Source organism: Bubalus kerabau, chromosome 9, assembly GCF_029407905.1.
Source record: "Bubalus kerabau isolate K-KA32 ecotype Philippines breed swamp buffalo chromosome 9, PCC_UOA_SB_1v2, whole genome shotgun sequence".
NCBI classification, from domain to species: Eukaryota; Metazoa; Chordata; class Mammalia; order Artiodactyla; family Bovidae; genus Bubalus; species Bubalus kerabau.
In genome coordinates, this window is record NC_073632.1 from 110,957,452 (window position 1) to 110,970,920 (window position 13,469).

Below are 13,469 nucleotides of genomic sequence, written 5' to 3' on the forward strand. Positions count from 1 at the left end.
TGTTTTTGTACTTTGAGGCTTTTTGCCAAAACCTCTTTCTTTCCAGTGGAAACTGTCTGGACTTACATTGCTTTTGTTTGAACTTTTGGATGAAGAAAGAAAGAAAAGACATATGCTAAAGTTTTTCAAAATGTACATTTTCATTTCCCTTTGTTCCATGCACATAAATATTTTACTTTTTTTTTTTTAATGTACAATGTGTATTTACTGATCATACTGACTTTTTTGCACTTGTAGGTTGCCTGCTGAAATCTTTGAGAGACTTTGTATTTTCATGATGAATTAAAATAACTATTGTTTTATTTTGGTTCAATAGATGTTGCATCACGATACCCCACACTTTGGACTGAACAAGTTAAAAGTCGACAGAACAAAACCAATAAGAATTCAGGTAAAAGGGGGACCTATGTGACTGAGTTAACAGAGCCAGAAAGTGGCCTTGTTTTCTGGAAGTTACCTGCAAAGCACATATTTTTCTCTGGTCACCAATGAGTCATGCAAATAATGCTGTGGTTTGCCCATCAGAGTATAGTTCAAATTTGGGTGTTTTATTAAATTTGCTAAGTTATAGAACATATTATAGAATTTTAAAGTTTTTTCTCAGAAATTAATCTTAACGCATTTTCCTATTGCATCAAGATGTTAACCTGTACATTTCTCTTACAAACTTTAGAAACTGAATTAGTTTTATACAATCTTGTCATTGTATTTCCAAAGGTTATCTAGTTTGGTTTGCTTCTGTGCATATAGATCAGTGCATGGGAAATTAGTTCAAACATTGAAAGCTTTACCGGGAGATCCTGAAGTCCTCTTGGGGAGAATTAGCGTGACAGCGCTTCATTTGAGAAACAAATGCAAAAGTGTCATTTGAAATGTGCATTAACAAACAAGTTTAATTGTCAGTGGGGCGCTCTCCTGGCTCCAGAGAAGTTCATACAACACGTGCATTTGCGTTTCACCCATCACCTACTGTTACCAGGTTTTCAAGCTTGCGTGGCCTGTCAATTATAATTAACTGGTAAAAACACTTCAGACTTTCGGTATTCAGTGGGACTGAAAATAATGTTTCAGGAAATTCTAGTTTACCCAAGTTATCCTACACTATAATTTGATTTAAATCAGCCTAAATGTATTGAACACAAAACAATGACACTGAGTTGATTTATAGACACGGGGCATGAAATTATGGGATTATATCTGTGTTTAACCCCAGTGTCCAGGAACGTGTTCTTTCTGAGGGTTTGAAGAAAGTCAGCCCTAGGTGGTATTTTAAGATGTTAAATGCGGTACTTACTGTATTGAGTTTAGTGATGAAATGGCAAACAATCATAGGTTTTATGTGATGACCACCATTATCACCGAGATTCCAGTGTCAGAAGAGCTTTTATTTGTGTTTAACTTAAAAGATACTTCTACTGATAATCTTTGGTAGAAGTGGACACATTTACTTAACAAATGATTTGTGGCTCTTTGTTAGTCCACGTTTTTACAAATTTCTGTTGTTTCTCCGTACTGTTTCCATTCCTTTATCGGAGAAGGCGATGGCACCCCACTCCAGTACTCTTGCCTGGAAAATCCCATGGACGGAGGAGCCTGGTGGGCTGCAGTCCAAGGGGTCGCAAAGAGTCGGACACGACTGAGCAACTTCACCTTCACTTTTCACTTTCATGCATTAGAGAAGGAAATGGCAACCCACTCCAGTGTTCTTGCCAGGAGAACAGAAAATGCTTTGCTTTTTTTCTCTAATGTTTCTCTACGTCAGCTAAAGGCACTGTTTCTGCTCCCAGAGTTAGAACTAAAATGACAGAACAATACCTGTGTTACCAAACACAGGAGCACAGCTGTGCAGAGTGAAGGGTGCCCTGAGGACGTGGCCACTGAGGTTCAGAGCAGAAAGTGCAAATCATCTGGGGAGGGACTTTCTTGCTCCGAGCTTATGAAAATCTGCTCATGCAGGCTCTCAGCAAATGTTTATTCATGTGTTCCGTGGTCACGTTGATGATATCGTTGGTTTTTTATCTAAAACTAAGCGAATCAAGAGGTTTCCCATGTGAAGATTCTTTCCCGTGGTAAAGAATCCACCTGTCAGTGCAGGAGACCTGGGTTCAGTCCCTGGGTTGGGAAAATCTCCTGGAGAAGGGAATGGCAACCCACTCCTGTATTCTTGCCTGGAAAACCCCATGGACAGAAGAGTCTGGTGATCTACAGTCCATGGTGTTACAAAGATTCAGACATGACTTAGCGAGTAAACAACAACAAGTTAAACAAAAAACAAGCAAATGCATTAATAACTGAAGACTGGATTTAGTCTAAGTAACACACAGTTTCTCTGCTGCACTTTTAGTAATTAAAATTCAATATAAACATAAATGAAATATTCCTCTGTTGGTTCGTTTTGCAGGAAAAGTATCCCTAACATTTTTCAACTCAGTGTACATGAGTGAGTGAGTCAAACCTAAAATTGCATTTTACTTAAAGAATTCACTCAATTTCTTTCTATTAATATATAATTGAGAATGTCCACATATTTCTTCATGCTCTTGAATCATCTCATATTCAATTTTATCATTCTACTTATAGAAGTTACAAAGCTTGATTACAGAATTTTACCAAATAAGAGATTTTGTGACGTATCGTTTAATTATATAAAATGAACTCACGTCTCTATCAAGCTGCCACTCTTGCCCTGTGGTACATTAACTGCTTCCTGGGTTTCTGCCTGATTGCCTTTAGACCAGTCTAGAATATGAAAGCACAGTGCAGTTGTTTGTTGGTTGGAACAGTAGGGATACTGACAGGCGCTGCCCCCTCTTGCGCTCACCACGGGCACGCACCTCACACGCGAGGCTGCGCCTGCGTCCTGCCTCGGTCCTCAGAGGAGGACGCGGTACACGCGAGGCAGCGGACGCTTGCAGGGCCCCTGCGCGCAGGACCCGAGGGCCATCCGGCCTGGCCTCGCCACTGAACCGCAGGGGCAGGACGCCCCCTGCTCCCAGGGGGAGGTGTGAGGGTGGTCCTGGCCTCACGCCTGGCCCTGGCCACAGCGCACCTGTGCGGGCCTGGAGCCCTGAGTTCAAACCCCTCACCACACGCAGGCCTGGAGCAGAGAAGGCTGGGGTGGGAGGGACAGAGGGTTCTCCGGCGGGTCCCCCCGCCTCCCCCCTTCTTGTCCCCTTGCTCTTTGCCTCCAAGACCGTTCTCCCCGGCCTCGTCCTCAGCCTGCACTGCCTCACCTGCACTCATTCCCCGTCCTTGCTCCTGGGGCTGTGTTCTCTGCTTTTCAAACATTCTTGGCCCTCGGTCATCCCTGGGTCTTCTCGGACCCCAGCTCTAGGCGCGCAGACCGCCTCGTCCCTGCTTCCAGCACGCACCTACCCGCTCGTGTCCACGTGCCCCACCCGCTTGTGTCCATCTGCCCCCACACCCGCTCATGTCCACCTGCCCCACCTGCTTGTGTCCACCTGCCCCCCCGCATTTGTCCACCTGCACCCTGCCCCACTTGCATGCAGCCGACACCCTCTCTCTGGGCATGCACTGAGCATCACTCCTGTCCTCTCCAGGCTGCTGTGGTGTGTAGACCTGCCTTTGTGACCACGTCCCCCACAGCCTGAGTTGACCCTGCCCCCAGACCCCCGTGCAGGGTGAGGGCGGTGGGGCACCCCCCTCAGCCCTCAGAGAGGGGAGGCGGCCCCCTTACCGGGCACAGCCCCTCCTAGACTGGACGGGGCTCCCTGCAGCTCGCTTTCTCTGCTCGCTGCTCCCCAGCCGCGTCAGCGCCCCGCCAGAAGATCCTCGCGTCCAGCCTGATGGTTCCCTGCCCGTCCAGTGGTCCCAGCGCCCGGTCTCTTGGCCAAGCACCTTGTTGCTCTGAAGGCATTTTGAGGATGAGAGTCACGTTCAAATGAGTGGCTTTGAGTCAAGGAGGTTCCCCTCCCCCATCAAGGGGCTCACCCAGAAGGGCCAGGGGCCCCCCAGGATGGCCCATGGCGGGTGACAAGCAGAGGGCAGACTCTGTTTATCTTTTCCATCAGAAAGGAGCCGAGGGCACCCTGCTGCCTCGTTATTTACTTCATATGAATAGTTTACGGCACGGTGGGCCTGTCTCCTGTGTGGACCCTGCGGCACAGCAGGTGTGCAGGGCCCCGCAGGTCACAAGGCGCCCGGGCCCTGCCCCACGGTCTGCCCGCCCTGGGAGAGAAGGCGCTCCTGACTCTGCTTCCTCTCCAGCCCTTCATCTCCCTGCCTCCCAACCAGCCGCTCATCTCCCCACCTCCTCTCCAGCCGCTCATCTCTCTGCTTCCTATGCAGCCCCACATCTCCCATGGCTGCTCAGAAATGGAGGTCTAAGGGCCGGGGTGGGCTGTACCCTGAGTGCGCTGTGCCACAGGCCCCCAGGAGCACCCATTGGCAGTGGCCTCGATGCACTGGGACCTCCTATTCACTTTAGGAGTCAGTCTGCGGTTTGGGGGACTTCCCTGGTGGCTTAGTGGTAGAGAACTTGCCTGCCAATGCAGAAGACGCAAGAGACCTGGGTCGGGAAGATCCCCTGGAGGAGGGCACAGCAACCCCCTCCAGTGTTCTTGTCTGGAGTGGACAGAGGAGCCTGGTGGGCTACAGTCCATGGGACGCAGAGTTGGACACTGAAGCAGCTGAGCACGCGTGCATGCACACTGCGGCTTGGGAAGGTGAAGCTGCTCCCCCACCTCGCTCAGGCCGCGGCCACCCACGAGGTCTCAGCATGCCCACGGGGCCCAGCCTGGCTGAGGGCACCGGCATCTGCTCCCAGAGGCTTAGAGCGGGCTGTGCTTTCCGCAGGGCAGAGAGTGCTAGCATGGGGCGGCGGGCGTTTGGCTTCATTATTTATTGCAAGGCCTATGTTGGCGGGGGAGTGTGTATGCTTTCTCTCTCTGCCTGCGGCTCTTCCGAACCTGAGTCTGAGCCAAGGACCTCTGAAGGCGGCACCCCGAGCCCCAGGGAGCTGTGTTGGCTGCAGACCCGGCGTGACACACGCAGGCGTGGGACCCGCTCTAATGAAGAAGCCGCGGCTTTAGCGGTCTTCTCGTTTGTGGTCTTTGTAAGTTTTGCATGTGAGCTGGAGCAAAACTAGAGGCCCCAGTTTTTGCCATCTCTGAAACCCTCCTCCCACTTGGAAGAAAAATATTTCTCCCTTCCTAAACCATTAAAAACAGCTCTGTTTTCCATCCAAGAGAGGTTCTGTATCTCAAGATGTTCCACAGTTTTATGGGACCCCCTCCGTGGAAACATTTTTCTGTTTTATTCAGGGTTGATAATTTTTGTTTTATTGTGCATATTAAAATTATAGCCAAAAGATGATTATCTTTTGATTCTGCTTTAAATCATGGTAAATTGCATTCCCTGGGGGAAAAGATCACCAATTATATTTTTCTTCCTTTGTAAGTTTTAAAACATTATTTCCTCATTTCCCTTTCTACACCATTCTTCAAGCATGACCTTACAAAACATCAAGATGCCAACTACATTCTTAAGTTATAGAGCGTCGGTCATTTGAAGATATTAAGATACTCAAATAAATAAAGTAGCTCCTTTTCAAGGTGAACTCTTAATGTGTATTACTTACAAGTATTATTAATAACTATGCTACTAAAGTATACATGATGATTTATCCACGTTTCCTAACTATGAAGGGGAGTTTTAACCCCAATCACATTTAATTCTTAGATTTCAGTATTGAAACACTGGTTAATCAGGATGCAAGATTTCAACATGAGTACAGAAAACAGTAATGAAAGTAGGCAGACTGTGTCTCAGTTGGCTGACAACACACGCCAGCCTTATACACATACGGGCCTCTATTCTCTCACTGTGTGAAAAAAAGGGCTTTCGACTTATTTATTCTCTCGGTGTAAATGAGATTTAACCCATCATTGAATCAATGAGGCCTGATGTTAAATGGTGTCCTCTGTAGAACTTTAGCTATTGAGTACAATTTGGGAAACACTATTTTGTTCCAGGCAAGTGCTGTGTGATTGAATAATACGGCCCACTGCCCCCCGCCTTCGGGGTAAGCATGCTTTGCAAACTCTCCGCGTGGCCGGGAGGGGCCTAGCCCGGGTCTGACTGTGCACCGAGCCAGCCCCCTCGCCGCGCTGTGGCTCTGGCCCCCTTTCCCGAGGCACCTCTGTGGCTGACCGTGGGTTGGGAAGCCTGCCTGCTCGTGAAGACACCTGGACAGTGCTGGCCGTCCTCCTCCGGCCAGGCTGTCCCCTGGGGAGGGACACGGCCCCAGGAGGGACGTGACGGGAGGTGAATCTGGCCAGGTGGACGGACCGCGGGTGTGAGAACTGGGGAGGCAGCAGCGTCTCTACCCCAGGCCCCCCCACACGAGGCCGAGGCCGCCTCCTCGTCCCCTGGGACACGGATGCCCATGTGCTGCAGCGGGACTCAGTGTGCTGAGCTGCCTGGGCCTGGCCGTCCCAAGCCCCGAGACCCCGTGTCCGACCTCCTTCTAACTCGGGTTACAGCTGCTGCTGCTGCTGCTCAGAGCCCCCAGGGCCGTGGGAAGGGCAGGGCTGCGCTGGGTTCCCACGAGGCCCCGGGATCCTGACGAAGCTCTCTGAGCATCAGTCAGCATCTCATCTCCACGGGTAACGGTGCGCTCACCTCATGGGTAGTGGGGCCTGTCTGGGGGCACTCTGGGTCGATCACTGGGACCGTCCGAGTCCAGTCTGTAAACAGGACCGGGGTTACTATCCACTTGTTCACACATGGGGTCAGGCCTGGACTTTGCAAATAGCAAAAGGACACTTCTTGAGAGTTGTGAGGGTGTGTGTTCACTCCAGAGGTTGCAGGATTCCCAGTTTGGAGAATCAGGTGCTAGAAAGTGCATAATGGGCTGATGGTGCTGAAGGAAGGTGTCTGTGTGGCGGTGGAGTTTGTGGGGTCATGTCGACTACTGCTTGGTTAGCTGTGTGAACCGAATACGAAGTCTCTTCTTGTACTTCACGCTCGTAAGTAGAAAGTTAACAGGTCAGGTGTTTCTGTGATCCTCCATCAGTCGGATCAGAGACTAAACCAGGATTGATGCGGCTTGTGAACAAGGGAGGGTCCTTTTGAAAACGACTCTCACCGTTGAACCCAAACTTGCCTTCTTGCCGCACCCTCGAGGGCGGCGGAAGAACGTTCTGCCAACCAACAGGCCTTGTCTTGCCATCCTTGCCATCTGAACTGCTGACAGACGGCTGGCTCTTGGCCAAAAAGACGTACAGCCAGTTACAGTGACCTCTGTGAGCCTGCTGGGCTGCGGGGAGTTTGAGAATTGTTAATGCAGCCGCTAAGGCTTTGATTCTTCCTGGGGGTGCCGTGGTGTGTGTGTCTGTGTGTGAACTGAAAATTAGTCATAACCTGAAATTAGGGAGTTATTTGATCTGGTGGGAACATTTAGGACTCTGAGCCCGGGAGACGGCATCCCAGTAATTCTGAGAAAATTTCTGCAAAGATGCAGGAGGGGAAATCAGGCTGTATACAAGCCTGCACCAAAGGGAGCAAGCCGTCTGAACAGCAGAGATCGGATATCAAGTGAAGCAATGGAGCATTCCGTGAGGGAGGGGCGTGCCTCTGGGCTCACTGAATTCACTCCTCTCCTGCGCACCTCAGCTGTCTGAGCTGATCCTGTTTCCCGTTCACCTTAAAGAGTGCAGGTGGCTGCTTCTTGCATTCCGCCAGCTCCTCAGCCATCACCATGGGGGGTGACGGAACCTACAGCGTCGCAGTTTTGGGAGCCCTCGTTCAGTTTTGGAGGCCAGAGGTCACTGATGGCTGACAACCCTGTTTATTGATACAGCGGGAGGTATTTTCATTCCACATGTGCAAGTGTCTGTACACAGCCAAGCACATGTTGAGTAATTATTTTTATCTAAAACGTGTCTCTGATTTTCACAGATGCAACCCTTTCCCTTGCCTTCATCCATCTTTATGGTTATCATCTTTTTCCTCTAGTTTGCCCGCCTCCTGCATTTCTGTCTCAGATAAGCACTGGTCTGGAAGCGCTCCTGTGGTTTTGTCTGAAAATTACATTAGGGCCTGAAGCCAGGATACATCAGGCTCTTGTGTTTCAGATGAAAAAGCAGACCAAGAAGTCGTTTAGCAAGATCTCATTTAGTTATGTATTTAATAAAATATCTACACCACAGCTTTTTCATATTGATCACGGGGTTCTCGAGCAAGAATACTGAAGTGATTTGCCATTCCCTTCTCCAGTGGGCCACGTTTTGCCAGAAAGTTCCATCATGACCCGTCTGTCTTGGGTGGCCTGGTATGGCATGGCTCATCGCTTCACTGAGTTACACAAGGCTGTGACCCATGTGATCACTTTGGTTAACTTTCTGTGACTGTGATTTTTGATTCTGGAGGCTGTGGGATGGTAGTCCTTGGAAAAACACCTATGACAAACTTAGTATATTAAAAAGCAGATATATCACTTTGCCGACAAAGGTCTGTCTAGTCAAAGCTATGGTTTTTCTAGTAGTCATGTACGGATGTGAGAGTTGCACCATAGAGAAGGCTGAGCACCGAGGAATCAATGCTTTCAAACTGTGGTGTTGGAGAAGACTCTTGAGAGTCCCTTGGACTGCAAGGAGATCCAGCCAGTCGATCCTAAAGGAAATCAGTCCTGAATATTCACTGGAAGGACTGATGCTGAAGCTGAAGCTCTAGTACTTTAGCCATCTGATTTGAAGAACTGACTCGTTGGAAGTCTTTTCCTGATGCTGGGGAAGATTGATGGTGGGAGGAGAAGGGGACGACAGAGGATGAGATGGTTGGGTGGTGTCATTAGCTCAATGGACATGAGTTTGAGCAAACTCCAGAAGATAGTTCGGAAGGACAGGGAAGCCTGGCTTGTTGCAGTTCATGGGGTCACGAAGAGTTGGATACGACTTAGGACTGAGCAACAACAGACAGCAACAACTACATCAAAGCACCGAGTATCAGAGGAAGACTAAGATTCTGTGAGCTGAGACCCCCGAGGAAGTGGAAAACGAATCGTTTAATACCATCCCACCTTGTCCCATGTATGAAAAGACGCCAAAAACTTACCTGAACAGCAGATCCAGGCGATTTGCCTAACACTTCAGTTTACTTCATGTGCTTATCACGAGGAAATCAGCTTCTGGAGGACAAGCCAGATTTATCAGGAAGCAGAAAGGCACTGCAATTCCATGTCTGAACAAGACACTCAGAAGCTCCCTGTTCTGTTCAGTAGCCACCGCGCTCCTCAGCCGTGCAGGGACCCAGCCCTGTCCCGGGCTCAGCCCATGGGTTGGTTTCAGGAGGTGGAGAATCACCCGGAGGGCAGGTCCTCTTGGAGGCCCAGCCTGGCCCTGCACCTGCCACCTCCTCTCCCGTCCGCCCTGCTGCGGGGAGGCCAGTCTCTGGGCCTGAGATCTCGGTGCAGCGGCCCTGGCTGAGCCCTAAACACAGCCGTGAGGAAAACTGCAAATATGATCATAACTGCACAGCCAGATTAGGTCCTGCGTTTAGGTCTCGCTGGTTACTTCATGTACCCTTTGGTGCTATTCGTATGGTTACACACACACACTCACACACATATGCGTGTGTGTGTTCATGTCATTTATATACATGTTGGCCTTTGCCTTCCCTAAAGCTCAAACGGTAAAGAATCTGCCTGCAATGCAGGAGACCTGGGTTTGATCCCTGGGTCAGGAAGACCCCCGGAGAAGGAAATGACAACCCACTCCAGTGTTCTTGCCTGGAGAATCCCATGGACAGAGGAGCCTGGTGGGCTGCAGTCCATGGGGTCGCAGAGTCGGACATGACTGAGGGACTAACTACCCCACTGGCCTTTTGCTCACCGTGGCTGTGTGCTGGGGTCCCGTCTGCCCACCAGCCCCGTGTTCGCTCCTGAGAGGCGCAGTGCTGCCTGTACCTGCCGGTCCCTTGTGCGTCCCCAGGGCACCTGGGATCTAACCCTGATTAAAACGCACGCCCCTGTCTCAGTCTCGTCAGAGTAGCTGCGTCTCAGGCTGGGGCTTCTGAAGCTGCATTCTGAGCAGCTTCTCTGCTGACTTTCATGTGAAAATTTGAGTCACACCGCAAACACATCTTAACTATTACCAACAAGGTTTTGGCCATCTCTAAGTTCTTGTTTATAATTATAGACCTCCAGGCTTCCCTGGTAGGTCAGATGATAAAGAATCTGCCTGCAATGTGAGAGACTTGGGTTCGATTCCTGGGGGGGAAGATCCCCTGGAGGAGGGCATGGCAACCCTCTCCAGTGTTCTTGCCTGGAGAATCCCATGGACAGAGGAGCCTGGCAGGCTACAGTCCATGGGTCAAGGTTTTGGCCATCTTTAAGTTTCTGCTTGTAATTATACATGTACATAAAACAAATCTCTAAGTTTCCCAAAGGTGCCTGAATGCAAGGCAACGAGCATGTCAGGCCTCCTCCATGGTGTGAGCCTCCCCCAACACCCTATCCAGCCCTCAGGCCACTCCGCAGGCTCTGCATTTGTGATGTATCTCCCGCTTCCCACCTGTCCTGCAGCGCCAGGCCCGCAGAGCCGTCCATGCCTCGCCTGGCTGGAGTCACTGCCTGGACCCCCGCGGTCTTCAGGCCTCCCCTCTTGTGTTCCAGACTGCAGCTTTCTCCACATGGTGCTTTCAAAAGTGAGAGCCGTGTCTGTTTAGGAACACCCCAGCAGGGCCCCGGGTCACCCCTCAGAATGCCGTGTCCCTCGCAGGGCCTCTGGTGGCCTGTGGGCAGCTGGCTCTCCTGTGGCCTCTAAGGCCATCTCTGCCCATCCGTGCCCCATGCCCTGGGTGGCCTTTATGCAGCTCTGTTCAGATGGAATCCGCCTACCATACAGTTCACCCATTTGGTGTACAACTCAGAAGCCTTTGGAAAACCATCACAAGCTGATTTTGGGACATTTTCCTCACTCCAGACCCCCAAACCACACATTTATTAGCAGTGAGTCCCCACTGACAACCCTCTGCCCACGTAAGCACAGACCCACTTCAACCTCCGCAGACGGACTTGTGCTCTCGTCTCAGATGTGTAGAGTCTCACATGTGCGGTCTTCCGTGACTGGCTTCTTTCTCCTAGCACGGGGCTCGTAGTATCATACAGGTGGTACTGTGCGTGTCAGCACCTCGTCCCTTTTCTTGCCTCAATAATGTTCCGGACCACGTTTTATTTCATCAGCTGATTGATGGGCATTTGGGTGGGTTCCATTTGTCAGCTGCTGTGGACATTTCCAGCGCAAGTTTTTGTGTGGACGTATGTTGTCACTTCTCTTGGGTTCAAACCCGATGGTTGAATTGCTGGATTACACCATAAGGTGACGTTTAACGTCTTTATGGGGTTGCCAAACTGTTTCCAAAATAGATGTACCAGTTTGCGTCCTCATCAGGGACGCTCTGGGTACTGACTTCCCCGCATCTTCTCTAGGACCTGTTACCTTCTGGTTGGTTGGTTGTGTTTGATTGCAGTCACCTTGGTGAGTGTGAACTCGTGTCTCCTTGTGGCTCTGCTTTGCGTTTCTCTGATGACTAACGATGTTTAGCACCTTTTCATGCGCCTGCTGGGTATCTGTGTGTTTTCTTTGGAGATATGTCTGTTCAGATTCTGTGCTCATTTTATTTGGTTATTTTGTCTTTTAGTTCTGGAGTTGTTAGGCTTTATATGTTCTAGATACAGGTCCCTTATCTGATACATAATTTGCAAATACTTTTGTCCCATCCTGTGAATTACCTTTTTACTTTTTTGATGATGTCCTTTGAATCAAGATTGCTGGGAGAAATATCAATAACCTCAGATATGCAGATGATATCACCCTTATGGCAGAAAGTGAAGAGGAACTAAAAAGCCTCTTGATGAAAGTGAAAGTGGAGAGTGAAAAAGTTGCCTTAAAGCTCAAGATTCAGAAAACGAAGATCATGGCATCCAGTCCCATCACTTCATGGGAAATAGATGGGGAAACAGTGGAAACAGTGTCAGACTTCATTTTTCTGGGCTCCAAAATCACTGCAGATGGTGACTGCAGCCATGAAATTGAAAGACACTTACTCCTGGGAAGGAAAGTTATGACCAACCTAGACAGCATAGTCAAAAGCAGAGACATTACTTTGGCAACAAAGGTCTGTCTAGTCAAGGCTATGGTTTTTCCTGTGGTCATGTATGGATGTGAGAGTTGGACTGTGAAGAAGGCTGAGCGCCGAAGAATTGATGCTTTTGAACTGTGGTGTTGGAGAAGACTCCTGAGAGTCCCTTGGACTGCAAGGAGATCCAACCAGTCCATTCTGAAGGAGATCAGCCCTGGGATTTCTTTGGAAGGAATGATGCTGAAGCTGAAACTCCAGTACTTTGGCCACCTGACGTGAAGAGCTGACTCATTGGAAAAGACTCTGATGCTGGGAGGGATTGGGGGCAAGAGGAGAAGGGGACGACAGAGGATGAGATGGCTGGATGGCATCACTGACTCGATGGACGTGAGTCTGAGTGAACTCCGGGAGTTGGTGATGGACAGGGAGGCCTGGCGTGCTGAGATTCATGGGGTCGCAAAGAGTCGGACAGGACTGAGCGACTGATCTGATCTCTGATCTTTGAATTGCAAGGGTTTTTAATTTTGATGAAATCCAACTTGTCTATTTTTCTTTTGTTGCTCATGGCTTTGATGCGTTATCTAAGAAACCTTTGCCTGATCAAGGTCCCCCTTTGTCACCCAGAGTGGAGGCCCCGTTTTCAGGGAAGCCGGGGCTGCGGCACCACCCTCAGAGGCTCACAGAGGTGCTCAGGCCCCCAGAGCTGTGGTCTTCCTGCAAACATACAGCCCTCTTCCATTGGCTGTCCTGAACCTTGAGGGTGGAATTTGAAGTTAATCCTGCTGGAAAAGTTCCTCCCTCCTCCTTGAATTTTTTTCTTTAAGCTAGTGAAATTGGCTCAAAAGTTACATTATAGCAGGTATGCTTGGGAAAAACAGAAAGTTAGAGAAAATGCTATAAAAGAAGAAAATAAGTATGCATGGGGCATAATTATCCTAAAACTATTGCTTATTTATCTGAAATTCTCATCTAACCTGGTGTCCTGTATTTTGTCTGGTAACCTTTCCTGTCAATAAATGCTCTTCCTTGTTCTCAGTCTTTCTTTGGCTAATCTTCAGTAGAGAAAGGTCCCCTGGGCTTTCCTCAAAGGTCACATTTTCACCCCACGTGTTACTCTGCAAGGGCTGTCCTAACAAAGCATCGTGGGCTGTGGGGGGTGTTTGTTACTGGTTCTGGAGGCTGGGAGTCCGGGTACAAGTGGATCCTGGGGAGAAGGTGTGTCCTGACCTGCAGATGCTGTGTCCTCTCTGCATCCTCACGTGGCCTCTCCCCCGGGTTCACACCATCCTGGTGTCTCTTCTTCTCATAAGGACTCCAGTCCATGACCATTATGACCTCATCTAACCTTGATTGCCTTCTTAAAACCC

At 49.6% G+C, this 13,469-nt stretch overlaps 1 protein-coding gene across 2 annotated transcripts in view; it reads left to right on the plus strand.

Moving 5' to 3' along the window:
- The window catches only part of SMOC2 (SPARC related modular calcium binding 2), a 153,931-nt gene that overhangs the window by 73,433 nt on the left and 67,029 nt on the right, over window positions 1-13,469 (plus strand). For both annotated transcript variants that reach the window (XM_055536202.1, XM_055536203.1), the window contains exon 7: window positions 317-391. In XM_055536202.1, coding sequence (XP_055392177.1) covers window positions 317-391 — 75 coding nt within the window. The remainder of the gene's footprint in view (window positions 1-316; window positions 392-13,469) is intronic.